At 40.5% G+C, this 15875-nt stretch overlaps 2 protein-coding genes across 3 annotated transcripts; both read right to left on the reverse strand.

Annotated features, from left to right (window-relative positions):
* Positions 1 to 4564: 4564 nt before the first annotated feature.
* LOC131893208 (chorion peroxidase-like) lies at positions 4565 to 6870 on the reverse strand. Its single transcript, XM_059243182.1, has 2 exons — positions 6662 to 6870; positions 4565 to 6589 (listed from the first exon to the last, which is right to left on the reverse strand). The coding sequence occupies exon 2, from the start codon at positions 6247 to 6249 to the stop codon at positions 4645 to 4647; it is 1605 nt and encodes a 534-aa protein (XP_059099165.1). The 5' UTR covers positions 6250 to 6589; positions 6662 to 6870; the 3' UTR covers positions 4565 to 4644.
* A 7820-nt stretch (positions 6871 to 14690) lies between these two features.
* LOC131892752 (adenine phosphoribosyltransferase-like) lies at positions 14691 to 15768 on the reverse strand. 2 transcript variants are annotated; one of them, XM_059242591.1, is made up of 3 exons: positions 15635 to 15768; positions 15129 to 15401; positions 14691 to 15038 (listed from the first exon to the last, which is right to left on the reverse strand). In XM_059242591.1, the coding sequence occupies exons 2-3, from the start codon at positions 15399 to 15401 to the stop codon at positions 14748 to 14750; spliced, it is 564 nt and encodes a 187-aa protein (XP_059098574.1). In that variant the 5' UTR covers positions 15635 to 15768; the 3' UTR covers positions 14691 to 14747. The 2 variants fall into 2 exon arrangements, with proteins under 2 accessions (XP_059098574.1, XP_059098575.1); XM_059242592.1 differs by having other exon boundaries at positions 15713 to 15739.
* Between the last annotated feature and the right edge of the window lie 107 nt (positions 15769 to 15875).

Raw genomic sequence — 15875 nt, forward strand, 5'->3', positions numbered from 1 at the left:
AAAAAAAAAAAAAAAAAAGAATTCAGCACCTTCACGAAAGCCATTAAATTAAGTTCAATGCGGAAAACAAGACTGGTGATTACCATGATCGAATATATAACCTCGAGAGTTACACGCGCGGCAAGCCCCGGGAAATTGTGAGAAGTTGCATGCACCTAGATCCCGAAGTCGGTTACGCAAAGGCGTTGAAGTCTTTGCAAGATAAATATGGCAATGAATACAAAATCTCGGTCGCGTACCTCGAGAAGCTGAAAAATCACCCTCCTATTCGATCAGAAGATGCTGAAGCATTAGACGACTTCGCCACCTTTCTTACATCGTGCCAGAACGCCATGACGGACGTGGGTTACATGGACAAACTCAATCACATTTTTGACACATTACGCGAGGTCATTGGAAAGCTTCCTTTCGAGTTGCAACGGCATTGGAGATCGCATTCCTTCACTCTGAGAACTTCAAATTGTCGACCGGTTAGGTTCGTCGATATGGTTAAGTTTGTCCAATTTGAAGCCAACATCTTGGTCGACCCCATATTTGGAGTATCTCCCAATTCCAAGAGCAAGCCGAAACTCGAGACAACTAAACCAAGGACGTACAACTTAGCGACCCAAGCAACTACCAACCAGATCGACACACCACACGACATCCAGAGTGGACAAGCCTGCAACTTCTGTGATAAAATCGGCCACAAGACCGACTAGTGCTTCTCTTTCGCCAAACTGTCCGTATCCAAACGTTTGCTCAACATAGGTGGTTGTGTTTTGGTTGCTTGAGCCCGGATCACAGGTCTAGGGGTTATTTATCTCGATTGGAATGCAGGGTATGCCACGGGAAACATCCAACAATGCTGCATATTACGCGGAAATCCGAAAACCAGCGTAAAGCGACTCAATTGACTTCGAATTCCATCTCTGTGGTAAATGATCACTCTATCAGAAACCCATATATCTGCTTGGCTATTGTGCCCGTAATGATTAAAATGAAGTACCAAAGCTCCTACATCAAGACGTATGCTGCTCAAGATCCGTATTCAACCGCCACGTTCCTTACAAAAAACTTGGCCCAACGCCTCGGAGCCACAGGAGCGAGAACCACTATCAGCCTGACAACAATGGATTGCTCCAATTCAAAAAGAGAGACCGAGTTGGTCCAGGGTCTCGAGGTTAAAGGTTTCGATGTAGAAGAAATGGTTGCTTTGACGGGTACTTACACCTGCCCATCACTGCCCGTCAGTAAGGACAATATCCCATTCCCAGAGGAGATAGCCAGATGGGAGCATCTTCCCGATATTCCATTTGAAGCTTTAAATTCCGACGTCGAAATCATGATTGGAATCAACAATCCCGAAGTTTTGAAGCCTTTGCAAGTAATTGATGGAGGGAATGCCGGACCATGTGTTGTTAGAACGAAGCTTGGATGGTCTTTTAACGGGCCTCTGAGGCCAAACGCAGGGAGAGCTATACTTTGTAACTTCACTCAGGTCCAACAAACCGGACCGATCGATCTCGTGGTCAAGATGTGTAACCGTGACTTCAACAACACCAACCCTAAAAGTCAGGGAGATTCAGTTGAAGATAGATTAATTTTGGGGAAGGTATCGAAAAGCATCAAATTCGAGAATGGCCATTACTGTATGAGTTTGCCCTTTCGAGACGAACAAGTTCAGCTGACTTCCAATAAGGCTCAAGCTATCTTGAGGGCAATGTCTTTGGGCCGTCAATTGAGAAGAGACCCGGAATACGGAGCTGATTATGTCAGAAGAATGAATAATTTGTTTCATCAGGGATTTGCAACCAAAGAGGACCGAGTAGCAAATGGCGAAGTCGAAGCCTTGTATTTGCCACACCATGGAGTCCGTCACCCCCAAAAGAAAAAGCTAAGAATTGTTTTCAATTGTTCAGCCAAGTATCAAGGCCGTTCATTGAACTCTGAGTTGTTGCAAGGTCCCGACCTGACGAGTTCTTTGGTGGGAGTTTTACTCCGTTTCAGACAAGGACTCACCGCCTTTACTGGAGACATTGAAGGAATGTTCCACCAGGTCAAGGTTCCACCCGAAGATACAAGGTACCTAAGGTGGTGGAAAACGGAGATTTGAATTCAGACATGGATAAACGTAATATTGGCTAAACGTTCACTTGCTGCTAATAGAGTGGCCCCCGAGGAACCCCCTTTCACCTTTTTTGGAGTAGACTATTTCGGACCCATCATCGTAAAAAGAGGAAGAGTGCGGGTCAAACGATATGGAGTGTTGTTCAGTTGCTTGAATAGCCGAGCAACTCACTTGGAAGTCGCATATAGCTTGGATACGGACTCCTGCATCAACGCCATTAGAAGATTTATTTCTCGTCAAGGAGGGGTTAGAGAAATTCGTTCGGTCAACGGCCGGAACTTCGTCGGTGCCAATAACAAAATGAAGAATGCCATGCAATCATGGAACCAAACCAAAATAACCGAATCAACGCTGAAAATGGGCATCAAATGGCGATTCAATACTCCCTACGCGTCAAACCACGGCGGCATTTGGGAGTGCCAAATAAGAACAGTTCGGAAAGTCCTTTTTGGAGTGCTGACTGGTCAAACTTTGGACAATGTGGCCTTGTTGACGTTTTTTTTGGGAGGCCGAAAACGCCCTCAATAGTCGCCCACTTACCACCTTAAGCTCGGACCCAAATGACTACCGCCCACTTTCTCTAAACACTTTGCTTACACTAAGACCCAACGGATGCTTGCCACCAATAAACACCAATGAAGGCCACGGCTATCCCAGAAGGTGTTGGCTGCAGGTCCAATACTTAGCCAATGAGTTTTGGAGGAGATGGACAAAAGAATATTTGTCCAAGTTACAAGAACGACCGAAGTGGAATAATTTGCGACGCAACTTAACCAAAGACGACATCGTCATATTGATAGAACCCAATCTACCGAGAAACGAATGGAAACTCGGGCGAATTCAATCCGTATTCCCAGAAGAAGAGGGAGCAGTCTGTCGGATGCTCATTAGAACAGGATCTACTCTTTTGAATCGTCCCGTCAACAAAGTGTGCCTTATCTCCGAAGCTTGATAATCATTCAAAGTTATACTGTACCTCTTGGAGGCTTTAAGGAGGCTGATGTGTAAACGCCAAAATGTAAGGTTTCGTTATCCTGCCAATGATTCCGCTCCTGACTACCCCTTCTGGCTTGCTGTTCAAATGAATGTTGATGTTTGTTCCTACGGCTAGAGTCCAACGTGCCATTCCCACACCAATTTTGCAAGTTTGTTTTCTATTTTATTATATTTATATCAATTTCGTCTGTACAGTATGTCTGCACTATGCCTTTTCCTTCTAAAAGCAAAACCGAATCAAGAAATAAATCAAGAAGAATTCGCGTTTCGAATCATTCACGACTGACGACTACAGTCATGATAGAAAAATTAGTTTTAGAAATTCTCGAGCTTATGAACTTCCCTGTCAGAGCACCGTGCTCAAAGTCATAGATGCATATGGAAAGAGTTGAGATATTCAGTGCAACATAATCAAGCCAAAGGAAAATTCCGCTGAGTCAGGTATTTTAGTTCAACAGAATTAGAATGAGGAGATATAAACAATAAAGCAATACAAATATAACAAGATTTGAAACCTCAAACACATCTATTGTCGCTAAAAGCAACCATAATTTTCAGCACTGAGCTTCTTTGTTTAGGGTATGGGAAAATATTGAAAAAGTGGTAGTTTCTGGTACAATTGTCTAATAGTTTCAGGTTTCTTTAGTTACCAAGAGAGAAACTAAGTATCAAATCCCACCCTTCAGCGTGAAAAAAGAAACGAGTACACTGTGTTCAAAAAGCCCTATCAAGTTTCCAGGGAAGTTCCTAAACACATTTTGGCATTCCTCTCTCTCAAAAAGCTATAGGGAACAACTTTGATTTTATTGCTTTATGGAATTCTAGCCCACTTAAAAAACTTACATACTTACAGTATTAGAAAAGCAAAAAAAAATAAGAGCCTACTTAATGAAAATTGGGAGCAAGGTAAAGTTATTCCCTTTGACTTTTTGAGGTAGAAAAATGCCAAGATGTGTTTGGGAATTTCCGTTAAAACTTTAAAGGGTATTTTTACCAATGTGAGTAACGAGTAATTTTGGTTTTTTTCGGGTCGTTACATTACATTATTTTAAGATGTAATGGGATTAGAGTTCCTTTTTTGAAAAAAAGGAAAGAAATACTAACATTTCGTTACTTCTCCCCTATATATAAGTTATAAGGAATCACCCACCACCTGGCAGCACAAACGCTATCTACATATGTCAAGCACAATCTCACTGAACTTGAGCAAGGTTAAGCGTCGTCTTGGTTATGAGACTTGGTTATTGGCAAAAGGTGGTCCCTTTTGTACAATATTCCCCCGTCTCCCTTTTCATCCCCATTTTAGCAAAGACAACGAGAATAAACGAAAATGTATTGTAAGGGACTAGCTTTCTCGGCAATAGCATGTAATCGGGCTTTTTCTGCCTCCTGATTGCAGTCCTAATATATCAGTGACTTCATCGACCAGAAAATACACAAATTGGCTAGTGCATGCAGTTCATTTATTCAAAACCGAAATCAGCTACATGTATGGTGATCAATTTCAAACTTACCGAATGTGTGCGCGAAAACGCAAGTTACAGTCCCTTGAATAGCTCAATTTCAAGCTGGTTCCTATCTGTACATCTCTTCAATGGGGACTCCACAAGGAACACGTTCTTTCGAACAGATTCAATCCGTGTATTGTCGCAAATGATGTCCCCGAGAGTTCGTTGAAGTAAATTTGATATCTGGTAAGGTTTAAAGGATCCAGCTTGATTGGCATGGGTGAAGAAGTAGCGATCGCCGTACTTTAGGAATTGGAATTGCTTGCTTTTGATGCATTGGAATGTGTGACCCGTGAGCCCATCTTGGCTGGGTCTTTCGGCCAAGCCACCAACAAACACATCTATGTCATGTGGGTTCTTGTACAAACGCATTAAAATATCCCAATTTGCAGAAGAAATATCGGCAGGTTTTTGCGACCATTTGCAAAAGGGCTCGAGCCCGCAAAATTCTCTGTAGGCCATGTAGCTGGCTAGTCCGTGATCACGGCCTCGTTGAATATTTCGGGCCACAAGATCGCTGCCAAACGAGGCCCCGTGTTCTGGGAAGAGATGGTTGGTGACATCATTGATGACGAATCGGTCTGAGGTTTGGGCTTGTTGGTTGACCAATCCTCCAAGAATCTTTTCCATGCCGGCTCCGTTGAAAGACAGGTAGTGGGCCGGGCTGAAAAAATTGTCCTGAAGCGCATATTCGCTTTCAAGTGCTCGAGTTGCTTCATTGACCATATTTACAACTCCTTGAATCATTGAGTGTCCGAATCGATAAGCGGCTGTGGCAAAAACATTGCTTATTGATGGGTCTTGATCAGGGTTATAAGTTGAAGGATTGGGAGAAACAACGAGATCATACTGAGCCATCGCAACTGGCCCCAAGACAATAGAAAGGTAGCCTTCCTCTCCGTAAACCACATTTTGCATCTCAGCCGAAACGATGCGTCTGGTTCGTTGGTAGATCTCTTCATCATCTAGATGGGGTTCCATGTTGTGTAGTTGTTCGGCAATTCGATTGTGCTCCCGAAGGAACAAAGTGTGCATGGAGGCTAGTGCCGGATTTTCCATTGCTCGCGTATCTCCTGCATGGTAGGATCCGTTAATGATTGGGAGCATTTCATAAATTCCTTCGGTAGAAATCTTCATCAAGCCATCGGAAAGTGTTCTTAACGAATCTGCCCTAGCTTTAGTCGATCCATACACGTTGGAGGCGTCCACGAAGGCCGTGATACCGTTAATTTGCTCTCGGTGTTGGCGTCTGAAATGTTCGCAAAATGCCATAGACCGCGTAAAATCAAGACATCCAACTTTGTGTCTGTTGAAGAAGGGATCATTCCGATTGACCTTGATTGGAAAGCAAGCTTCTTCTGTCGATCCACAACAGCAGCCTTCCGCCTCTTCCTCAGGGGTGAATGTTATGTCGTGGTCCAAAAATTGCCCCATGATGGCCACCATGTGGGTGGCAATTCCATCTGGGATGTCTTGGTGGGGGTGGAAAGTTGAACTAACCAACCTGGGATTTGGAAGCACCCCAGCAGGGAAACCTGAACAGGGCACGGACAAGATGGGGCTCACTTCTTTCACGAGCGTTGGGTCTAAAAAGCCGCTCACACTTTGGGGGGAACGTTTCTTCCGACCAATCATGAATGGAGCAATACCTCCTCGGGGAGTGTCAATCCCATTTTGATATGCCGGAGTAGCCCACCTGGTGAAAGGGGTCAGGATCGAGCCCCAAAGTGAGTTCCTCAAGTTGTTGCAAGTCCCATTAAAAGTCCTAAAAGGTCGGTTTTCCTGCTCTTCGCAGTCGGGGCCGATTCCTCGGCAAATGTCCAGGACAGGATCTTGTCCTCCCCCAGGGTAACCCCTCCGAGTAGACAAGGACTAAATAACCAAGGGCAAGCCTTCTGATGACTTAACGCCCTCTTGCTCGAGAATAGCCACACTCTTGCCCACCAAAGAGTTTAAGTCTTTCATGGCCCGGGATCTGGATCAAAGATGAACAAAATATGGATTTTGATGGCCTTTTTTTACCATTGGACATGCTTTTGGACCTTACCCTGGAGTGAATTTTCGTCTCTTTGATTCGGGTGTGGTCAAGCCGTCTTTGACCTTTTGGTGCCACTCTTCCGTTAATTCATCTTGTGCTTTTTCCACGACGGCTTTGAGGTCAGTAGCAAAGGCCAAGGTTGCCCAGAGGCTCAAGACTAAGAATGCCGCCTTCATGTTCAAAAGCTCGCTCAATTTCGTGGGTCTCAGATACTTTACTAGACTGATGTTGTCGAGACAACTCAAATCATTTTATACTCTCTGACGAATCTTAGAAACGATTCTTCGCATTAATCATGGAAAACGAAGATATGTTTTTGCATAAATGGATTTTCATACTCAAAATGGATTCGAAGATTTCAAATCATGTCCAAGCAAAGATTTTTGCTAATCACTCTTGATCTTTAATTTTTGTTTTATTCCTGCCGTACGTCACCACTAGATTACGTGTAGTGCAGTATATTGGGTAGATTTAAAAGCCTTTCACTGAAGACATCAATTCTTGCCCGACCCACTTTTCATATTTTCGAGTTGATATTTATCATTATTGATATGAGTTTGGCAGAGGATGAATCAATGGCCAAATGTACTTTGGGGCAGGAGGATCGCTTTTGAAAGCCAAAGAGGGAGGGTTTCAAAATTTTTTTTGGAAAACAATCAAAAGCATCAAAGACCGTTAGTTTTTGGAATTAATCATTCGCCACTACTTAGCGTCGAACAAAACTTGAAAAAGTGAACAGATTTAAACTTTTACATGTGGGGTTCCCATCTTAGCATCTTAGTGTAAAAGTAATACTAATAAACTTTATTGCCAGTTTACTCTAAAGGTTAATATTATCATTTTTATTAGTAGGGCCGGGAAAAACTTGCATCTTTCATATTGTGCAAATTGTGTGTAATAATGCAATAATGTACAAAAAAAATTGCACATCCGAGATTTTTCTGCAAATTTATTGCATCTGCAAATCTTAGAGCAATATTTGACATTATTCTGAAAGTTATTGTGCATTTTGAGCCATTTCAGCAAAAATATCAATATCCGTGAATAATTTTCAAGAATCCTGGTTAATTTTAGAAAAAAAGATAAAATCTTATGGCCCGATTATTTTTTCAAAGTTCTTTGACCAAAAGCACTTTTTGTACTTTAATGCCTATATATTCCATTCATCTTAATTAGCTCTTTTTATCTGTATTCAATGTCATGGGGTTTTCACACAAGGATTTATTTCGGGATTATCAAAACGTTGGACTTGGTCGTGTCGTGCTCATATCTGGTATCTTCTTGAATCAAGTTGAAACCAACTTGATTTCACCCACCCACACAAAAGGCGGAAACTGACGGAACAAATAAACTGAATATCAAATCAACCTCATATTAGAAGGAGGATCAAGGCCACACATTATAACAATTTAGCATTGAAGGAACTCAAAGAGAAGCAAGTGCTTCATTGTTTTGAGTAGCCTGGATGTTTTGGAGGGCTCAAAATTGTATACCTTTACATTCATTGCAATTGACCATCAAAACCTGGTTGAGGAAAAAGCTCATGGATATTATTGAAGATGAATTATAATAAAAGATACCCTCTGCACCTCCTTTAAATAATGCATTGTCCCAATCTTCTAGATCTGTCGCAATTAAGTAGTTGCTCTTTAGTTCTCACATTATTCCTGCTTGCCTTTTTGCCAAAAGCTCAAGCTTTTCCTGAAATTCAACTAGAATCTCAATTCTTTGCATACAAAAGAGCAAATGTAAAAATATTTGTATCTTCAACCAGAGGAACCAAATTTGATCTAGAAACCTGCCTGGTTTGGGGTATTAATTGTGGGGTCCAAGTTAGGAGACAACTTTGAGGGCTTTTGAATTTTAAAATTTTGAAATAATGAAATGTATTGAAATCTTTGGCAATTGCTTCAAACCTTTACAAAATTAGCTTTACAATGTCTTTTATGTATTTTTTGCTTTTAAATAGGCTTATATCTTTGCGTTTGAGAATTTTTTTTTCTGCGGAAAATTTATTCCGTGCTTTCAAAAAAGTTGGTTAGTGATTATTCGGCCATCAAAAAGAATTTGATTTCTTGAGCCCTACTGATCACGGCAGGAGGCACCATGAACAAGGCAAGAACCTACTACCCAGGGAGAGCACCTTCAAATCCAGGTGCTGGAAGATATTATGATATAATTTTCCTTTTCATCCACATTTTGTCCGAGGATTTGAGATTTGGCTTGACGTCGTGGATCTTGTTGCTCTTGAAGTTGTAGTTTTGACCAATGGGGGTGGGTGGGGGTCCTCTCACCATTTCCCTTATCAGAGCCACGATTAGCTCTCCAGGCATTCATTGCCACGGCCGTAATGGCAATCTGATTCATGGAGGGGAGATTGGCTTGGTGGAGGAGGTCAAGAACCCTTAAATGGTAAGTCCTACGAATATCGGTGATGTCCTTGTCACGTCATTCAAGGTCACCTTCGCTGATTTGTTGGCAGCGGGCGGCTAGGAGGAGGTTATGCCCAAATGTTGGGGAGCAAAAGTGGCCAACACTGCATATCCAGCCTTCTCAATAAACAGCCCCTTGACCAACTGCCTCAAGTAATCTCCCCTAGGGAAGTGATGGGAAAGCCCGCAATAAAGGTTACCTTCTGCCTTGCACATTTGGGCCTTGTCTTCTTGTGTGGTGACAATGGTCAATTGCTCTTTCCATCAGTAATTCCAACTACCCATCATGTGTGGAATGTTTTGCTAAAGCGTGTTAGATAAGTTTACGATTTGAAACTTCAATGAGTATTGACCGTCCTTTGTCATACCTTAAAAGTAATGATAAAATAATTCTTCAACACTAGAAGTACACTAAGCAGAGTAAATTTTTGCCCTCAACTATAATGACCGTGATAGCTAAACAAACCTTTACTTCCAACCAAGTCATTTTTATCAATTTTGAAATTGTTAGTTGTTGTTTACAAACAAATGAAGCGTTGAAAGTTGCAGTATAAAACATCAACATTATGAAGGAAAGTGAAATGGTTAAGCACATCAATTATCGTGCTCACTGAATCCAAATGAAACGCTCCCAAATCGTTGATGGGATCATTAAAATCAATACCAAAAAGCGACATGCAAGATGTATTCCACACCTCGTGGGAATTTCCTAACAATCTGGCAAGAACTTGAACTTTAAAAGTCTGGCAAAAATTGATGTAAATCTTTGTCTATTTAACGGGGGACCTCTTCAGACTGACCATGAACCATGCCATAATGGAGACACACCTGGAATAAGATTATATTTCATGGTATTTGCCATACATTTATAAATAAATTTTGTGCATAGTACGTTTATGGATAACACACCGAAGTCTTCAATAAGCTCAAGAATGGGACTTCTCTGGGATGTCCTTGTCTTCGTAGACGATGGAGCAACTTTAGACACCTTGACAGTCACCATTAGGAATGAATGTCTTGTGATCATGAACATTTCTTGCTAAACCAAATGGATGTTCTGATGGGAAGTTGCCAAGTCTAAATTCAGCTTTAAGTTCGTAATCCACAAGTTATTCCCATTGGGTACGTCAAAGATGGTATACAAATTGTTTAGCCAATCATCGACCGACCTCTGAAAAAAAATGAAATGATCCAGGAGGACATATTCACCATTTGAAGAAAATTATTTTTGAGCCGAAAGTGTGTATCATTAAGGGTGCTTTACATTTAGACAAAGATACGTGAGGCCACAAACAGCGAAATTGGAATTAAACTAGTTTCCTTACAAAGAAGGCCCACAGCTTGGATGACTTCAAAAACATCCATGAGCTGAGAGAATTTTGTGACCATGGCAATATGGGCTAGTTGTTCAGAAGAGATCAATTTGGATAAACGTTATTCTCCACCGATTAGTTGGCGGTGCTCATTTTTAAATTTGTGATTAAGTGTTAGAAAGGTTTAGATAGAGACTTTGAGGGCTATTAATGTCGTGTTAGGTTAGGTTGGGTTAGGTTAGTTTTTATAAGTTCAGGTTAAGTTTAAAAAAGTAGCACCGCCAACTAATCGGTGGAGAATAACGTTTACCGATCAATTTGACGTGCTACCGGGTGTCGAGGATAAGATTAGACACAAAGTTTTTTCTTTCTAAAATCCTTGAAATCTTTCAAGGTTGCGTGAGTTTTATCTCATGTGATGCATTGGATTGGATCTCCAATCTGGTTGCCAGAGGGATTTGACTTAATGCAGATGCCAAAATTGAGTTTTCAAGTCTACAGTGATACCCTGGATGAGATAAGTAGCATAAAACCGGCCCTTTGTCTTTCAACAAGACTTTGCTCTGCTCATTCCGCCAAAAGGAAATCTCCTACTGGGATAATGAGGTAATCTTGTTTTGGAGGCCTAAACTATGGCCCCCAAATTCTCCAGATCTTAAAACTCTGGTCTATGCTGTGTGGTCCTATGTTGAGAAAGAAACTTGCAAAGAAAGACACCCTTTAACTAAAGTTCTTGGCCGCTTAATTGATCAACCATTGAAAATTCTCTCCTGCCAAAATCCGCACTTTTTGTCACTGTTTTCGGACCAATTGGCTAAAGTCATTGCTTCAAAAGGATCATATTTCGAAAACTTTGCTTTAAATAAAAAAAAAAATGTCAAAAATAACGTAAATTTTACGTATTCTGATCTATAACATGTTAGAATTTTAGCTCTCCAAATTACCTTTTAAGAAATTCATGATGCTTTTACGTGAAAGTGACAAATTTGTCTAATCTTATCCTCGACACCCGGTAGGTCAACATTAAGGGGGCCCCGTACCCGAGTTCTGCAGTGCTGTTCCAATAGTTATTAAAGCGAGCTTTAAATCGGAGACTGGCGAAGTTCAGAAATATGGAGAGTGGGACTTTAAAAAACAAGATTCTCTAAAGTATGGAAAGCTGGAAATAGCACACCCATGAAAAATCTTTTCCCTAACAAATATCATGATAAGCCTCTTATTTGAGTTTCTATTTTGTTCGATATAACCTCGTTTGAAAGTAGCAAAATTAAATTAAATACGCATTCGGTGTATTGAAAGTGTAAGTAGGACTTGGCTCAAATTTTGGAGATGAGAGGAGCTTGATTGAAAAGTTGATATGCAGATGTGAGAAACCTTGTTCAATTTGTATTAAGAACAAATGTGTGGATCCATGCATGAAATATATTCGATATCACACACATGGAGACCTCTGCTCGGGCATTGAGCTGTGCATTGTACTATATCGGATCGCGATAAAGCCATTACATTTTTCCTGCCATGATCAATTATAATTGGGATTCAGCGTCCTTACGTCACAAAGTGCTAGCAAAATGTAAACAAGGTCTGTCATTGGTTGAAATTGCGGGTAAGCAAAGTTGAAGGAGCAATCCGAGCAATCCCTGTCCAAGTAAAAGGGCGGGAAATTCAAACTGATCGAAAATCGTCATTTTTGAAGTTTTCACATTTTCCGGTCAATAATTTTGTCCAATAATGCTACTACAACACGACATTTTTGTAGCCGTTTCAGAAACAATCACAATTATAATCCTTATTGCATCATATTCTGGGCTAGAAGGAAAAAACCTTGAGACCAGTACATAAATCTCAAGCTAATGTCGGCAAATCCCTAATGTACTGTAAACTTGACGATGGCCCGAATGCGAAAACCTCCAAATTGCCCCTAAGCTAGATTTTACAAGAGATTGCCGCTTCTTTCATTGAATGATCATTTATCACACAAAAATTAGTGGCTAAGATTAATACAAAGGGGAATGTTTTACCTAACATGACTTCATTAAAGAATTGGGCAAAAACAAAATTAGTCGCCCTTGAAAAATGATGAATTTTTCGAAGCTGACGATCTCCAATTGACTTTTGAAGGAGCTTGCGCGCTAAATTTCAGAGTCGTCGGGGCTTTTGAACCTCAAAATGTGTAATGCATCGAGTTTGGTTTGATGAAAGCAATAAATTAACCATATAGAGTTGGACCTTGGGGGCCCAGCGAGTGATCCGTTAGTTGATGTTGATAATATTGAATTTGTCAAGGCTTTTGACAAGGTAGATCATGGGCCCTTGGTCCAAATAGGCTGCGAGAGGTAGGCATCCAAGCAAAGGTTCTCGATTAGATTAGAAGTTTCATTCATGATGGCAAGCAAATGGTAGTGAAGGTAGAGGGATCCTTTAACATGAAGTCAAGTTGAACGTTCCTCAAGAATCCATTTTAGGTCCTCTTTTTTTCATCATAATATCTTCCAGCACTGGAACTTGAATCTGATATATCCCTGGGGAGTAGATTTTGCCTCGTCCATGCTGCCTCCTAGACTGATCAGTATCTTACACAACCCTTAATATTTCGTGACAAAGATGAATCTCAGTTCATTAACAGAAAAACAATAGTGTCAAAGCGTAGCAAATGCATCGCAGAACAATTTTGTTCAGAAAATTGAATTTTCCAAGTTTCTTGAAAGTAATAGTAAGTCAATTCTTCTCAAATTAACCATCCATCTCATGACCATTTACTCCATAAATCATAAAAACACGTCAAGATGTGCCTGATTTTTGAAGGAGAAGTTCATTACTCAAACAAAACTGAGTTCCAGCATTTGAAATAGAGTATCTTAAAAAATGCAATGATAAAAAACTATATAAGATGGATGGAATACATAAGCAGGTATTTGGTAATATATCTGCAATTTATTTCATGCGCTCTCTAAGCGTACTTTTTTCCGAAAAGGTTTGAAAAATCTTGCGCGAAAAAATTCACATTTTTTCCCTAAAATTGACCAGAATTCTTGAAAGCTAGCTTGAATTCTCGTGAATATTGATATTCTTTTGCTGAAATTTCTGAAACTGCATAATGAATGGCAGAAAAATGTCATATATTGCTCTTAAAATGGCAAATTTGCAGATGCAATAAATTTGCAGAAAAATCTCGGATGTGCATTTTTTTTGCAAAATTTGCACAATTTGAAGGTCTCCTGGGAATTGATCGCAAAAAAGATTTCTATGTTTTTCCATTTTCCGCCATTTTCTGCCATCTTTTTTTACCAGGTGGTCAACAACGGTCTTTTATAATGTCTCATTCCTGGTTGTGAAAAGACTCATTGAAAACGTATCGTATAAGATACTTTTCCTCCCAACCTTTCAAGTCTCTCCAAATATGAGAACTCTCTCATTCCTGTAATGTCCCCAGCTAGAAATCTTTGGACCTTTTCGATTTTTTGCAAACCTGTTCAAATGATTGCAGCCCAAATAGATGAAATATATTCAAGATGTGTTTGAACAATCGACTTTAACAGAGCTAGCATCGTGACACTATCTCTGGGGTTTCACGTCCGATTTCAAGTTGAAAAAGTACGGTATTTAAATTTCGACACTGAACAAATTATGAAAGTATGCTTCTTCAAATACTATTGGTCGAAAATGATCATTGCAAAAGCGTCACCAATTTTAAACTTCAATACTTTTACCAATTCCTAAAAAGTAGCTCACATTAGTATATTAATTCACATGAACTCCTACGTAACATGAATATGTAGTTAAGAGATAATGGATCGTTTATCGTTTTGGTCAAAATCTATTGAATAGACTCTGAGAAATGATACTTCCAAATTTGGATTTTCATTCGAAATTAACCACAACATGGCACGGTCATATACGAGCAATTGCCGGGAAATATTTATCTAGGTTTTCAAGGGCCTAGATAAATCTATAATCACATATTGTATGCATTGGAAGCTAAATTTGATATATAACTCTTTCATCTTGAACTGCTGGGAATTCACAATAGTCGTGTTTATTCTACACCAGCCAAATACGTAAAGGTTGCGTGAACTAAAAAGTTGTCACAAAAGTCCTGTTTCACGTAGTCACTCAAGTCTTTTAGTACTGAAATATTTTATACTGTACACTACATCTCCAAACATGCACAGGACAACCGGGACTCTAAATTCAGACAAGCAATCCCAGACACCTTCCATGGAATAAATATTGACTTGATTTGACAGTATGGTGGACAAAGTGATGCCTAAATCAATTGAAGGAATGCTCAAGGACAGTTACGACAGAGTTTCTGGACCTTAATTGTGCCTGAGAATTTATCAACAAAGTTCAATCAAAACTCAACGTACAGGAAACTTTTGACGTAATTTTGTCTCTGCCCTTCAGGAAGGCTAATTCCATGAGGACAAAGCACTCCGTGACTGTAATACCCAAACCGAGTTTGGAGATCAACGTGGCCGCAGCGTTCAGGGTGCCACCCGTGGCCAGAAGATCATCCACAATGAGCACTCGAGCTTTCTCAGGAATTGCGTCTTTTTGTATCTCCACCGAGGCTTCTCCATACTCTAAAGAATAGGCTGTGCCGACAGTCAGTCCCGGGAGTTTTCCACTTTTTCGAACCTAAAATGCAATCAACATCTGCTTTTCAGAACGAACTTATTCGGGGAAGGTCTTTTGTAAATCGGGGTCACGTTTCCGTCTGGGACTCACCGGGACAAAGGGGACATTGGCTTCCCTGGCGATGATTGGGCCCATGAGAAACCCCCGGGCATCCAGACCCACCACCACATCAATCTGTCCAATCACGGATCGGCCTTTCCGAATGAAGACCTCGTTGAGAATCTGAGAGCCTTCCAAATCGGCATAGAGCGAGAATACATCTAAGAAATTGATACCAGGCTTCGGGAAATCTGGATAGGACTTCAATTTGGCCCTCAGGGCATCCGATAGGTCTTGATCGGATTTTTCATTAAATTGGTTCATCTGAAAATGATAAAATTGATCATTTAGTTTTTTTTTTCTTTAATATTATTTCCTCAATTCGAAATCTCGATGCTGGGTTTTTTTAAACAAAGAAACAGTTGTGGTGTGTTTCTGTTATTTTCGCACACGTGATTTCATTTGGTGATCTAACATTTGGTGCACAAACACTGAAACCAGAGAGTGTGTTTGAACTTAGAAGTGCAAAGGATCTTCATGATCTAATATTTACATACATTGCTAAGATCTTTGGTTCACGACAAATTTCACCAGCAGGAAGAAATTCAAGCGAGTCTGTTGGACCATGAACGTACTCGTACTCACGTGTTCTGCTCAGTAACACAAAAAGCCTGTTTGTGTCAAGCCGTGTTGAGTTGGTGATTGTTTACTGTCATGTCTCTCTAAGGATGTGAAATGAAGCGGGAATGGGAGGGAGGCCTTTTACTAAAGATATTGTTCAAAGGTTATTAAAAGAGA

The sequence above is a fragment of the Tigriopus californicus genome, chromosome 2 (assembly GCF_007210705.1).
Source record: "Tigriopus californicus strain San Diego chromosome 2, Tcal_SD_v2.1, whole genome shotgun sequence".
In the NCBI taxonomy this organism is placed as follows: Eukaryota; Metazoa; Arthropoda; class Copepoda; order Harpacticoida; family Harpacticidae; genus Tigriopus; species Tigriopus californicus.